We start from the raw sequence: 14,824 nt of genomic DNA, 5'->3' as shown, positions 1-14,824 counted from the left end.
TGTTTCAGTCATTTGACTGCAGCCATGCTGGAGCACCGCCTTTAGTCGAGCAAATCGAGCCCAGGACTTATTCTTTGGAAGCCTAGTACTTATTCTATTGGTCTCTTTTGCCGAACCGCTAAGTCACGGGGACGTAAACACACCAGCACACAAGCAAGTACCACACACCAACACCCACACCCACACAGTGGAAACAAGCCACCTTTCCCCTTGCCCCTTGGTCAGCACTGCTATGTAAACAGGCAGGAAAAGAACAGAGGAGATATCAATTAGAACCAGGAACAAACAGGGAAGACTGTCACTTGCCCCTCCTCCTCTTCCTCCTCCTCCTGCTCTTATTGACTCATTTAGTATCTTTATTTCTCTATTTGCACACACACACACACACACACACACACACACACCACCTTTCACACACACCACACCTGCTGTCATTATCTTGATAATTTACTGTGACATCACACACACACACTCTCTCTCTCTCTCTCTCTCTCTATCATTTCCTCGCTCTCCTCCTCCTTTCCCACCACCCTAACATTCTTCCTACTCACATTCGCATACATCTTTCCTTCCTTCTTCTTCCCTGGTGACGTCCCTAGCAACCAGATGCCAGCTTTGTCCTTTCTGGTTCTTCTTCTTCATTCGTCTACGCTTAACATCCATTTTTTAATTTTTTTATTTACATTTTCCGTGTTTTTTTCTTCCTGCTTGAAATACAGTCTTTGATTTATTTGCCTTGTTTGGAATTATTTCAGTCAAAAAGACTAAATGTTCCATCCATTTGATTATATCATAAATTTTCTTCCATAATTTCAAATATGACACTAAACGTAGTCAAGAAGGTACTATTGTTTTAATAAATAGATAATAATAATAATAATAAACCACCTCCAGTGCTTGAAAATGATCACATCTCACTCCTCTGGAACTTCACCATTCAAACTGACAGAAAGACAGATGCAAATAGGCCAGACATTATATTGAAAGACTGCAGACAAAAATCATGCCTCCTCATTGATATGACTGTCCCAATTGATATAAACGTATCTGTCAAGACCTACCAAAAACTGAGCAAATATAAAGATCTTGAAATAGAAATTAGCAAAATGTGGAATCTGAAGACGAAAACAATACCTATTGTCATAGGTGCCCTGGGAATGACAGCAAAAGGGGCTGATTGTTATCTAGCTCAGATACCAGGAAATACCAAAATGATAGAAATTCTAAAGATAGTGCTCATGGGAACTGCCCATATCCTAGACAAAATACTGTCTATGTAATCTCAAATTTTAGAACAAACTCATAATTTCCTTATGGTTTCTTAAGCATTCCTTAGAACAATACTATGTACAAAACCAAATATATGGCACCCTAAGCATAACACCAACATGAACTTCTAACTTGTTGTCTCTTGAGGTCTCTGGGTGAGACTTGGAGCCAACTTGTACAAATGTAAAGCAAAAGTCAAACGTATAATAATAATAATAATAATAATAATAATAATAATAATAATAATAATAATAATAATCCTTTCTACTGGAGGTACAAAGTCTCAAATTTGTTGGGGTGGGGACTAGTTGATCACATCGATCTCAGTGCATAGCTGGTACTTAATTTATTGACCCCCGGAAGGATGAAAGGCAAAGTTGACATCGATAGAATCTGAACTCAGAATGTAAAGTCATACGAAATGCTGCTAAGCATTTCGTCCGGCGCACTAACGATTCTGCCAACGCGCTAACGATCTGTCAGCTTGCAGCCTTAACAATCATGATGATGATGATGATGATGATGATGATGATGATGATGATGATGATGATGATGATGATGACGACGACGACAAATTCTTTCTATCTACTACAGGTACAAGATCTGAAATTTTGCAGTGGGTGGGCGGACACTAGTCACTTACATTGACCCCAGTGCTCAACTGGTACTTAACTCATCGACCCTGAAAAGACAAGTGGCACAGCCAACCTCAGCAGAATTTGAACTCAGAATGTGAAACACAGGCAAAATGCTTAATGGCAATTTTGTCCAATGTGTTAATGATTCTGCCAGTTTCACCACTCCAGACAGTCATAATAATCCTTTCAACTGGAAGCACAACAACCCAAATTTGGGGGAAGGGATTCATCGCCTCCCCCAAGATTGCTGCCCTAGTGGCAAAATTTGAAACCGTTATCATTATTATCATTATTATTATTATTATTATTGATTCATTGTTGTCGTCATTACTTATGATGCCTGTTTCGTCATACTCTTCATGTTTCTACATAAACCTCCCTTTCTCTATTATTATTGCAGAAATTTTTATTATTGTTATTATTATTATTATTATTATTATTATTACCATTATTACCATCATTTTGTTTCAGCCCGCCACCCACACCCCCCACACCCCCACCGTTTCAGCTAGTTTGTCACCACAAACCAGGTCCTGCTAACATTAGCTCGCTGACAATTTCCTGCAGATACAAAAGATAGATCTTTGAACAGCTTAATGTCCTTCGCTGGTTGTTGTTGTTTGAGCAGGGGGCAGATAGGTGAGCATAATGGGTTTATATAGCTGTCATATTTTCATTACTAAACCACTATACACACAAAGGGTTGTTTGACTATCTCCATGCAAGACATACATTCTTCAATAGCAGGTAATGTTGTTTATTTATCCACTGTTTCATTCATTCACTCAAAACCTAATATATGTACTAATACATATATATATATACATATATATAATGTGCATGTATGAATGTGTATATGTGTGTGTATATATATATGTATGTATGTATGAATATATATGTGTGTATGTGTATGTATCTATCTATCTATATATATGTATATGTTACACAGCTAATACTACAGTTTGCTCAATGACACAGATCTTCCCAACCACCATTGCAAAGAGAAAATGAAAGTGAAAGCAATAACTATAAAAAAGAAACCCACCAAATTTTCCATTAACGCACATACATCTACATATATACATTCGCATGTGTTTGTGTTTGTGTGTGTGCATGCGTACATAAGCATCAATGCCTGTTCTTGTCTAGCTTCGTGAGTGCCTCAGATAAATGCAGCCACATGGAATTTCATTATGTTTTAGATAAAATGTTTTAGAAAGATAATGATGTTCTTCAAAAGGTCCAGGAATTTCTGGTCTGTTCAACTGAATTCTTGCATTCAAACAGATGAGAGGATAATTATCGAAGTCAAGTTTTAGAAAAATCTACAACAAAATAAATTAATACAGAGCCTAAAAATCACAGAGCTCATGGTCTTTATCTTCAAAATGTCTGGCCCCTATGCAAAACTTGGAAGATACATACATTCACATATATTAATTTCATATTTTGGCAAGCCTAGTACTTATTCTATCAGTCTCTTTTGCCAAACCGCTAAGTTACGGGGGGGGGGGGAGGTAACTAGAAGAAGTCAATAGCGGCGAACTGGCAGAAACGTTAGCACACCGGGTGAAATGTTTAGTGGTATTTTGTCTGCCATTACGTTCTGAGCTCAAATTCCGCCTTTCATCCTTTCAGGGTCAATTAAATAAGTACCAGTTACACACTGGGGTCGATATAATCGACTTAATCCCTTTGTCTGTCCTTGTTTGTTCCCTCTGTATGTAGCCCCCTGTGGGCAATAAAGAAATAAATAGCTTTTGGTACCTAGTTGACCAGGTCAGTAGCAGAGGGGGATGCTCCAAGAGAGTAGCTGCTAGAATATGAATTGGCTGGGCAAACTTCAGAGAGCTCCCACCTTGACTGGTAACAAAGGGCCTCTCACTCAGAGTGTAAGGCAGACTGTATGATGCCTATGTGCGAACAGCCATGCTGCACGGCAGTGCTGAGGACATGCGTAGGCTTGTAAGAAAGGAAGCTAGCATGCCTGACAGAGTATAAGCATCCGGAGAGAAAAGTCAGGCATAATCAGCATCAGATGTGGTGTGCAAGGGAGACGACTGTGCTGGTATGGTCATGTGATGTGTACGGACGAGGAGAGCTGTGTGAAGAAGTGTCGCAATCTGATGGTGGAAGGAACCTGTGGAAGAGCCAGACACAGCGAAACATGGGACGAGGTGGTGAAACGCAGTCTCAAAATGTTGGACCTCACAGAGGCAATGACAAGTGACCGAGACCTTTGGCGATATGCTTGAGAAGACCCGTCAAGCCAAGTGAAATCAAAATAGTGGCCGATGCCAGTGTCGTGTAACTCGCCCGTTTAAACCCCTTTCAAACATTGCGTGATATGCTGTGCTTGTGAAGACCTGTCAAGTCGAGTGAAATCATAGTTATGGTTGATGGCAGTGCCATCTGACTGGCACCCAGGCCGGTGAAATGTGAAAAGCACCATTTGAGCATTGGTCACATGGTGACAGTGAAAGGTGACTGAGACCTTTGAAGATAAACTGTGCTTGAGAAAACCTGTGATGCCAACTGAGACTGTAGTCGTGGCTGATATCGGTGCCAGTTCAATGGAACCCATGCCAGTGACATATAAAAAGCACCCACTACACTCTTGGAATGGTTGGCGTCAGGAAGGTCATCCAGCTGTAGAAACCTTGCCAGATCAGATTGGATCCTGGTGCAGCCTCCTGGTTTGCCAGTCCCCAGTCAAACCATCCAAACCGTGCCAGCATGGAAAATGGATGTTAAATGTTGATGATGATGATGATCATGATGGCACATATCAATTTATATATATAAACATATATACACGAAGCATTTTTACCTGGTGTACTAACGATTCTGCCGGCTCACCACCTTGGTTAATGAGGATATCATGGAGTGAAGGTGGGGGAGGGGCAGATTTTGGTGATAGTAGCGATGTTAATGGTGGTGGTGGTGGTGGTGGTGATGATGGTGGTGTTGATGTCGAATGTTGATGATGGTGGTGATGGTGCTGCTGATTGTGGTGGTGGTGGTGGTGATGATGGTGGTGTTGATGTCGAATGTTGATGATGGTGGTGATGGTGCTGCTGATTGTGGTGGTGGTGGTGGTGGTGATGGTATTATTCTTGATGACAGCGAGCGGGATTATGGGGAGGTAGTGGTGGTGCCAGTGGCGTTAATGCTAGGAGTGTTGGTGAGGCTGGTGGTGATGTAGCTGTTTGGTGGTGGTGGTGGTGGTGGTGTTGCTGATAATGATATTGTTGTTGTCGACGACCGTATTGTTGTTGATGGTGGGGTTGAGTGTATGGACATGACATAGATATTGATGAGAGCTTTTTTTTCTTTTTTTTTTTGCGTTATTGTGGATTAACTCCTATCTGTTGTTATCATGCCGCTATGAACGTGGTAACACACACACAACATAAGACACAACTCTCTCTACTTCAGCCTCTCTCTCTCTCTCTCTCTCTCCCTCTCACACCCACACACAACATATACAACACACACACACACACACACATGCCCACAACATAAACACTAGCCAATGAGATAATCATCAAGGCGGTCAATCAAACTGCTAGAAACAGCAGCCTAACCTCCCCCAAATCATATATCACAGCACACCATCTTGTATTGAGAGAGGTGGGAATTGACACATCAGACAATGTAGTCCTAGATATACTATGACTGAACAGAATACGTGGTGGTCACGAGTGGAAGGCTTTGATCATAGGATCTGCATTAGTACACCATTACACTAATGACTATATAGTCCAATAAAAGTAGTTATAAACACAGGAATACGATGATGATGATGATGATGATAAAAGAGTGAAGAGGGGGGTGGGGTGGAATTAAGCTTATGCCATTGTTGTTGATGATGATGATGATAATGATCATGGTGATTAGCCTTCAGTCATCCCTGCTCTAGTCGAATCCCACCCCCACAGCTTCTCATGCTGCTTAAAAAAAGGCTGTCCGTTTCAGTGGTAGCCATCCAGTCTTTTGTAAATTTTCCAATATGCCAGCTGTCTACTACTACTATTACTACTTACTTCCTCCTCCGAAATTGCTGGCCTTGATCCAAAAATTCGAAACCATTATTATCATTATTATTCCTCGTCCCGATTTCGAAATCCGCCGAGGTCGACTTTGCCAGGTCATCCTTTCGGGGGGTCGATAAAATTAAGTACCAGTGATACACTGGAGATCGATATAATCGACCAATCCCCCTCAAACCAAATTTCTGGCAAGCCTTGTGCTTTTAGTAGAAACGATTATAAACATTAACCATTATGAATTACTACTACTACTACTACTACTGCTGCTGTTGCTGCTACTACTACTACTACTACTACTACTACTACTACTACTACTACTACTACTACTACTCACCCCTCACTCGAAATTGCTGGCTTTGTGCCAAAACTTGGAATCTTTATTTATTTATATATTTAAGACTGGATGTAGTAAGGTCAGTAGGTTTTGTGATTTGAAGGAGGTTCGGCTGCTATATCTAATACGTCGAGACATCTTTCTTCGTCGTTAGTTCGTTGTCATGTTGTCCATGAAAGTGACAATCGTTTGTTTACAGATATCGTTGTTTTTGTCGTCGTGGTAATTGTTGGCCTTCTAAGGGACATGGGTTAAGACCCCCCTTCTCTCTACTCCACCTTCTAATTTTTCAATTCCAGTTTAGGGGGAAAATAAATAATAATAATAATAAAAATTAAATTATTAACGCCAATGAATCTCGTAATATCAACAGACGTGTCTGATGTTATATTACAACTCATTTCAAATCTTCGAAATACTTTATAGAAACAATAAACCAAGACCCGGTATATCTTTATAGAAATTTATCATTTTATCGATCACTACGGCTGTTACCACCAACACTACGCTCACCTTACGGACAGAAAAAGAATAGCAAAGCCAAGCCGACCACGGCGTGATTCGAACTCGAAACGTAAGGGGACGTAACTACATAGCATCGAGCTACGAGTCCGACGCTCTGTCGCTTCTGCCAATCCAATGATCCTTCCCAATCCATTGATGATGTAGAACACGAAATATAAGTAGGAGTACACAATAATAATAATAATAATAATAATAATAATAATAATAATAATAATAATAATAATAATGATGATTTCTTTGTTAATCACAAGGGTACATTAAGAAAAACATTATGGGTAATACAGGATAAAATAAAGAATGTGTAATAATAATAATAATAATAATAAGAGGACAAACCTGTTCAATGTTGGGAATAGTCAGAATGGGGGTTCGCGCTCCGTGTCGGAAAATAACAAGGGCCTTCTTGAGGACAAGTCCTGGAGGGGTGCACGGTTGCGCCGATTCATCAGCACAAGGGGTGGTGCAGTGTTTGGTGGGGCCTTCTTTGGTCGTTTTACTAACATCAGTCTCGCAACAGGTAGGTAACTTTCCAGGTAACTTTGTTTTATTCAACGGCTTTTGGTCCTCACTGATTCGGCTGCTCGAGTCCGCTTTGAACCTACACAGCAAGCGGGAGATGCAGGCAACCAGAGGGTTCTCCTTGCGTCGGGGTAGGTTCTCTTCGGAGTAGTCTGGTTCTGAGCATAAATCTGGTTCTGCGGAGGGTACGTTTGGTTCTTTGAAGAGTAAGTTTGGTTCTTTGAAGAGTAAGTTTGGTTCTGTGAAGGGTAAATATGATTTTGTGTCGGGTGAGTTTTCTTCTGTAGAGGATAAGTTTGGTTCTGGGGAGGATGGCTTTTGTTCTGTGGAGGATAACTTTGGTTCTACGGAGGATAACTTTGGTTCTACGGAGGTTAAGAATGGTTCCTTTTGTTTATTTGATGCCATCAGTGTCATACTAGTACCACCAAGCATCACTAACGACACACCAGTGAGCACTACACCACCTCGACTTCCACGGCCACCACCTCCACTGCTACTATTACTACTACTACCACCACCGCCGCCGCCACCACCTCTACTACTACCACGATAGTCTCTACTGTAGACCACACTAAACCGCCACAATCTTCTTCCTAAACGATTCATTGTGTATGTATCTATGTATACGTGTGTGTATATATATGTGTGTGTGTATCTACGTGTGTATATAGTTGTGAGCTTTTCTACCGCACGTGTGTGTGTGTGTGTATATATATTCTTTTCTTCACAGTGTGTATATTTGTTTTAGAGCGTCCTTGTCTGCGTCCACCTTATCGTATTGTGTGTGAGTGTGTATGTAATAGATTGCTAATGGTACATGTATATGTATGTGTCTATGTGTGAGGGGGGAGAAAGAGAGAAAGAAAGATAATATGTTGTATGTTAACAGCGTCCGTTGGTGTATGTGTCTGCGATTGTGTGTATGTATAAGTGTGTGTGTGTGTATGTATAAGTGTGTGTGTGTGTATGTATGTTTGTGTGTGTGTCTTGTGATGTTTGCATCAGTATCTCTGCGTCTGCTGTGATGTGTGTGTGTGTTGCGTGTGTGTGTGTAGCAGTGAGAGATAAAGAGAAAAGATGCGTTTCTATGAATGTGCGAGCGTATATACACGCGTGAGCATGTGTGTGTGTGTGTAACGTGTGTGTGTGGGTGTGTGTAACGTGTGTGTGTGTGTTTATAATGTGCCTTTAAGATGCGACTGTGTCACAAAGAAATAGATCATACGAGGGAAGGATATAACATGAGAGTGCGTGTGAGTACGCGCATACGCGAGTTATGATAACAGTTTGCGACAACAACAGAACAGATCAAAGATTAAGACAAAACGTGTGTGCGCATACACACGCTTTGCTTTATATATGTGTGTATGTGCGTATATATATATACTATATAAGGCCTGAGATGTGTGACAGCGTGTGCGCACGTGTATATTTAGGTGTGGATCAACGTAGGAGAGAAGTAACTTTGAGGTAATTAACGGTTTGGCCGAGAAATATAAAGAAAGACAGACTAACGTTCAACAGGACAAACCCGGCAGCTTTTAAAAACTTTGTTTTTTCCAGCGACAGTTTATATGTATCATATGTGTGTATATACATGTAATATATATAGGTATATATAGAGTTATATATATATATATATATATATATATATATGCGTGATCGTGCGCGTATTACGTGTTTAACGATGTGAAAGTAAATTAACTGTTATACTGTATCTGTCTTCTTTTTTTAAAGAGCTACGGTCAATGATGAAATTGCAGGAAGCGGAGTGAGTAAGGTATATAGAGAGGGTGTTGAGAGAGACAGAGAGACGGATAGATAGATAGAAAGATATATAGAAGGAGGGGTTATATGAGGAGAGGGGACGAATAGAAAGTTAGAGAGGTGTGAAGAAGGAAAATGGGTAGAGAAAAGGGGAGGGGTGCGTTAAGAAAAGAGAGGGTGAAAGTGAGAGAAAGATGGATAGATAGAAAGATATATAGAAGGAGGGGGTTATATGAGGAGAGGGGACGAATAGAAAGTTAGAGAGGTGTGAAGAAGGAAAATGGGTAGAGAAAAGGGGACGGGTGCGTTAAGAAAAGAGAGGGTGAAAGTGAGAGAAAGATGGATAGATAGAAAGATATATAGAAGGAGGGGGTTATATGAGGAGAGGGGACGAATAGAAAGTTAGAGAGGTGTGAAGAAGGAAAATGGGTAGAGAAAAGGGGACGGGTGCGTTAAGAAAAGAGAGGGTGAAAGTGAGAGAAAGATGGAGAGATAGAAAGATATGTTGAAGGAGTTATGGGGAAAATGTAAGTAAGAGAGAGGGAAGGGGAGAGAAAGTGACAAGGCGAGAGTTGTAAAGAAGAAAAGAGTGGAGAGAGAAGTGAGAGGAAAAGTTGTAAAGAAGGAGAAAAGAAGAGAGAGAAGGGATTTGTTAAGGAAAGAGAGGGACAGGGTAAGAGGGTGAACGGGTGAAAGGAAGAGAATATATTGTAGGACAAGTGAAAAAGTTTGAAAGGAAGGAATAAAAGTAGGAGAGGGAAAGAGAGAGACAGAGAGAAAGAGTAGAGGATGATAAAAAGCAGAAATAGTTATATTGGAAAGGAGGGGAAAAGAGAGTGAATAAAGAATGAGAGAGAGGGAGTAGAGTGAGTGAAGGGGAGGGACAGAGAATGCAAAGAGAAAGTGAAGTAGGAGTTATTTCCAAGAATTTTACACGTGAATTCCAGGTTTGCCGGCAGAAATTGTTTCACTTTTGGTTTCTAAGCATCTGACAGTCACACACACGCACGCACACACACACACACACACATACGCACAACTGTAGTCTTTATATAAATAGACATACCAGTATAAGCACTCACTCATATATTTTCTGCGTGGACACGTAATTCTATTGTCTATTGCTGTCAGTTGACTGCGGCCATGCTGGAGCACCGCCTTGAAGTGTTTTACTCGAACAAATGGACCCACCTCAACCCCCAGGACTTCTTTATTTTATTATTTATTATTTTTTTATTTTTTTTTTAAGCCGAGTACTTATTCTCTGGGTTCTTTTGCCGAACCGCTTCAAGACGGGGACCTAAACACACCAACACCGATTGTAAATCGGTGACTCACACATATAATAGTATTTCCTTTATTCTTTTACGTGTTTCCGTCATTTGACTGCGGCCATGCTGTAGCACCGCCGCCTTAGTATGAGTATATATGTGTGCTAACGTAGTAGAGGTGTATGTGTGTATGTAGCTGTAATAAGAGAATATATATATATATATATATATATATATATATATATTTAGGCGTAGGAATGGCTGTGTGGTAAGTAGCTTGCATCCCAATCACATGGTTCTGGGTTCAGTCCCACTGCGAGACACCTTGGGCACGTGTCTTCGGACTGACCAAAGCCATGCGAGTGGATTTGATGGATGGAAACTGAAAGAAGCCCGTTATATATTTAGGAAAGACTTCCGTCCGTCCCCGCCTCTCCATTTTCTCCCAAATTTGTTTATTTCTTAATTTTTTTTTTTTTTTTGCCAAAACCCCCGTTTTCGGGTACGGAGGTTCCGGAAAATTGCCAAAAATCAGCATTGTTAAATTCCCCACCCCTTTCCCCCAATTTCAATTTTGACTTTTTTCCCCAACTTGTTTCAGTCATTTTGACTGTGGCCATGCTGGAGCACCGCCTTTAGTCGAGCAAATCGACCCCCAGGACTTATTCTTTTGGAAGCCTAGTACTTATTCTATCAGTCTCTTTTGCCGAACCGCTAAATTACAGGGACGTAAACACACCAGCATCGGTTGGCAAGCGATGTTGGGGGGACAAACGCAGACACACAAACATATACACACACATACACATATATATACATATATACAATGGGCTTCTTTCAGTTTCTGTCTACCAAATCCACTCATAAGGCTTTGGTCGGCCCGAGGCTATAGTAGAAGACACTTGCCCAAGGTGCCGCGCAGTGGGATTGAACCTGGAACCATGTGAGTGGGAAGTAAGCTACTTACCACACATCTTTAAACACTCTTAAATAATAATAAAGTAATGAAACAAATATCTCAAGTCGTTATCATATACGCCATCACCATCACCACCCTCACCACGTCACTACCTTTCCCTCCCCCCATCGTCATCCAACAAGCACCACCACCACCACCACCAAGAAAGAAAGAAAGAAGAGAAGGAAGGAAGGAAGGAAGAAGGAAAGAGAGAGACAAGGAAAGAAGGAAGGAAATTAATGAATGGATGGAGGGGTGGAGGGGTGGATAGATAAATAGATAGATGATAGGTAGATAGATCGATCGATTGATAGACAGAGACACACAAGTGGACAGATGGATAGACAGGCAAACAAATGAATAGACAGATTTGTTCATGGATGGATGGATGGACCAACAGATGGAAGGACAGACAGATAGACAGACAGACAGACAGATAGAGAGATAGAAAGGATGGATGGATGGATGGATAGACAGATAGAGAGATAGATGGACAGAGAGATAAAGAGATAGATATATGGATGGATGTAGAGTGTGTGTGTGTGTGAGAGAGAAAATCTTTAAGGTGAAATACATTTTTTAAAAGATGTGTCCCAGACAGCTAATGACCTCATAAAGTCTTTAGATATAACGACTATTAACACATGAGTCATTACTGATATCTATAGGACCACCAATGCTGCTTGCTGTTTCTGGGCCACCAGAGAGAAGTAAGTCCTCAATGCCAGCAGACCATTCCCGAATGCACATTTTCTGAATTCTTTGGTTCTTTAGAAAAGTTTGTAGTTTTACAACAAACCTTGATGGCTTCACTCATTGACCTAGCTCTGCATTGCAAGTCTTCTAGGTCACCTTGTTGAGACGACTAACTTCCGAGCTGTCATTCAGTGGATTTACTCTTCACACATATAGTATTCGAATGCTTTGTTGATCAGATACACTCATGGCTGTGTGCTAAGAAGTCTGCTTCCCAACCACAATGTTCCAGGTTCAGTCCCACTGCATGGCAACTTGGGCAAGTGTCTTCTACTACAGCTTCAGGCCAATCAAAGCCTTGTGAGCGGGTTTCATAAATGGAAACTGAAAGAAGCCTGTCATATATGTATATATATATATATATATATATTGATTTTAATGAGATACATCCTCTAAACACCTGAAGAGACACATCTACACTGACAGATGCACCTAACCCAGTTGTTCAGTATCACACCCATGAGGGATTGATGGTAGATAGGTTGAAAGAATTGTAGTTTTTCAATATTGGTTTCAAATTTTATGGATCTCCCCCAACTCCAGGGCCATATGGAGAAGTACTGAACTAGCCCCATCATGGTGTGTTATACCCTACAGTCTTCTTTAAAATGGAAGGGATATTCAGGAGTATATAGTCGTAGTGTTTTGAATATATAGACAAGGTGGTCAAATATGAAGCAGCTTTGACCTAGTTCTGCTAGATTAAAGTTCACCTGGCAGCAACAGAGTGTAAAATTTTTGTTTATAATTAGTGTTTTGTTTTGAAATGTTAAAAGATTTAACCAATTCCACAGATTTCCCTGGTTTTCAAAGGCTGAGACAGGAAGACATGGAGCCATGCTGCAACTGTTAGGCATTCAAAATTTGTTTTTATAGAGAAAACAAGGCTCAAATTAGTATCCATTTTGGATACAATTTGATTGGCTGAGGGTGACCAGGTGACTAGGTTTAGAAATTTTTAGGAGTTCCTGCTTGCTTATGTCTGTTCTTTGTTTCTTCTACAATTATATGTGACAATATGTTTGGCTCTGTAATTCAAAGCTGTCATGGTTGAGTGCACATGTCTATCAACAATCCCAAACAATCAAAGCTGCTTGAATTTAACCTGTCAAGCCTGATAGAGGAAGATCACATGATTAGCCTTAGAAATTTTTGTGTTAATATCATGAGACTATATTTTTCGCCAGGAAAAACCGATGTTGATGTGCTTACATCCTTGTAACTTAGCGGTTCTGCAAAACAGACAGATAGAATAAGTATTAAGCTTACAATGAATAAGTCCTGGTGTCGATTTGTTCAACTAAAGCTTGTGCTCCAACATGGCCACAGTCAAATGACGAAAAGAAGTAAAAGAATAAAAGAATAGTGGTTGTGTGGTAAGTAGCTTGCTTACCAACCACATGGTTCCGGGTTCAGTCCTATTGCGTGGCACCTTGGGCAAGTGTCTTCTACTATAGCTATGGGCAGACCAAAGCCTTGTGAGTGGATTTGGTAGACGGAAACTGAAAGAAGCCCGTCGTATATATGTATATATATATATCTATGTGTGTGTATATGTTTGTGTGTCTGTGTTTGTTCCCCCAATATTGCTTGACAACCGATGCTGGTGTGTTTACGCCCCCGTAACTTAGAGGTTCGGCAAAAGACACTGATAGAATAAGTACTGGGCTTCCAAAGAATAAGTCCTGGGGTCGATTTGCTCGACTAAAAGCAGTGGTCCAGCATGGCCACAGTCAAATGACTGAAACAAATAAAAGAGTAAAGAGTAATATATATATATAGGCGCAGGAGTAGTTGTGTGGTAAGTAGCTTGCTTACCAACCACATGGTTCCGGGTTCAGTCCCACTGCGTGGTACCTTGGGCAAGTGTCTTCTACTATAGCCTCGGGCTGACCAAAGCCTTGTGAGTGGATTTGGTAGATGGAAACTGAAAGAAGCCCGTCGTATATATGTATATATATATATATATATGTATGTGTGTTTGTGTGTCTGTATTTGTCCCCCCACCATCGCTTGACAACCGATGCTGGTGTGTTTACGTCCCCGTAACTTAGCGGTTTGGCAAAAAGAGACGGATAGAATAAGTACTAGGCTTACAAAGAATAAGTTCTGGGGTCGATTTCCTCGACTAAAGGTGGTGCTCCAGCATGACTGTAGTCAAATGACTGAAACAAGTAAAAGAGTAAAAGAGTAAAGTGTATATATATATATATATATATATATATATAATGTACTGATCCATGCTCCATCTAGTGAGAGATAATTGTACTCCTCCAACTCCAGTGCCATATGGATCTCCTGTAAAAAAAACCAATGCCGAAATAGAAAATGGAACCTGGTGTGCCTCCTGGCCTTGCTCTTCCTGGCCTTGCTCTTCCTGGCCTTGCTCTTCCTGGCCTTGCTCTTCCTGGCCTTGCTCTTCCTGGCCTTGCTCTTCCGGGCCTTGCTCCTCCTGGCCTTGTTGCTCTTGTCAAACCATCCAACCCATGTCAACATGGAAAACAGGTGTTGAATGATGATGATGCTGAGATTAAGAGATAACGATGACAAGCAACGTTGTTTAAAGAACAATGAACTCACATTTGAAATACGGTGACTATGCTACAGTTCTAGCATTTATTTGTCTCACATGCAAATATAGTTTTCGTTTCATTTACAGATCAAAAAAGTCTTTTTGAAAACTATCTTAGCACTTATACATATATTGAGAGTTGAAGGATGCCAGTGAACTC

General features: G+C 40.7%; 1 protein-coding gene across 2 annotated transcripts in view; it reads right to left on the bottom strand.

The window, feature by feature from the left end:
• LOC106884008 (lysophosphatidic acid phosphatase type 6) overlaps window positions 1-8,093 on the bottom strand; it is a 37,992-nt gene extending 29,899 nt beyond the window's left edge. For both annotated transcript variants that reach the window (XM_089340031.1, XM_089340029.1), the window contains exon 1: window positions 7,155-8,093. In XM_089340031.1, coding sequence (XP_089196157.1) covers window positions 7,155-7,946 — 792 coding nt within the window. In that variant the 5' untranslated portion in view covers window positions 7,947-8,093. The remainder of the gene's footprint in view (window positions 1-7,154) is intronic.
• Window positions 8,094-14,824: the final 6,731 nt, after the last annotated feature.

Source organism: Octopus bimaculoides, chromosome 23, assembly GCF_046866305.1.
Source record: "Octopus bimaculoides isolate indiv1 chromosome 23, ASM4686630v1, whole genome shotgun sequence".
Lineage (NCBI taxonomy): Eukaryota > Metazoa > Mollusca > Cephalopoda > Octopoda > Octopodidae > Octopus > Octopus bimaculoides.
Note: the sequence above shows the minus strand (reverse complement) of the source record. Positions and strands in the feature narration are given on the sequence as shown.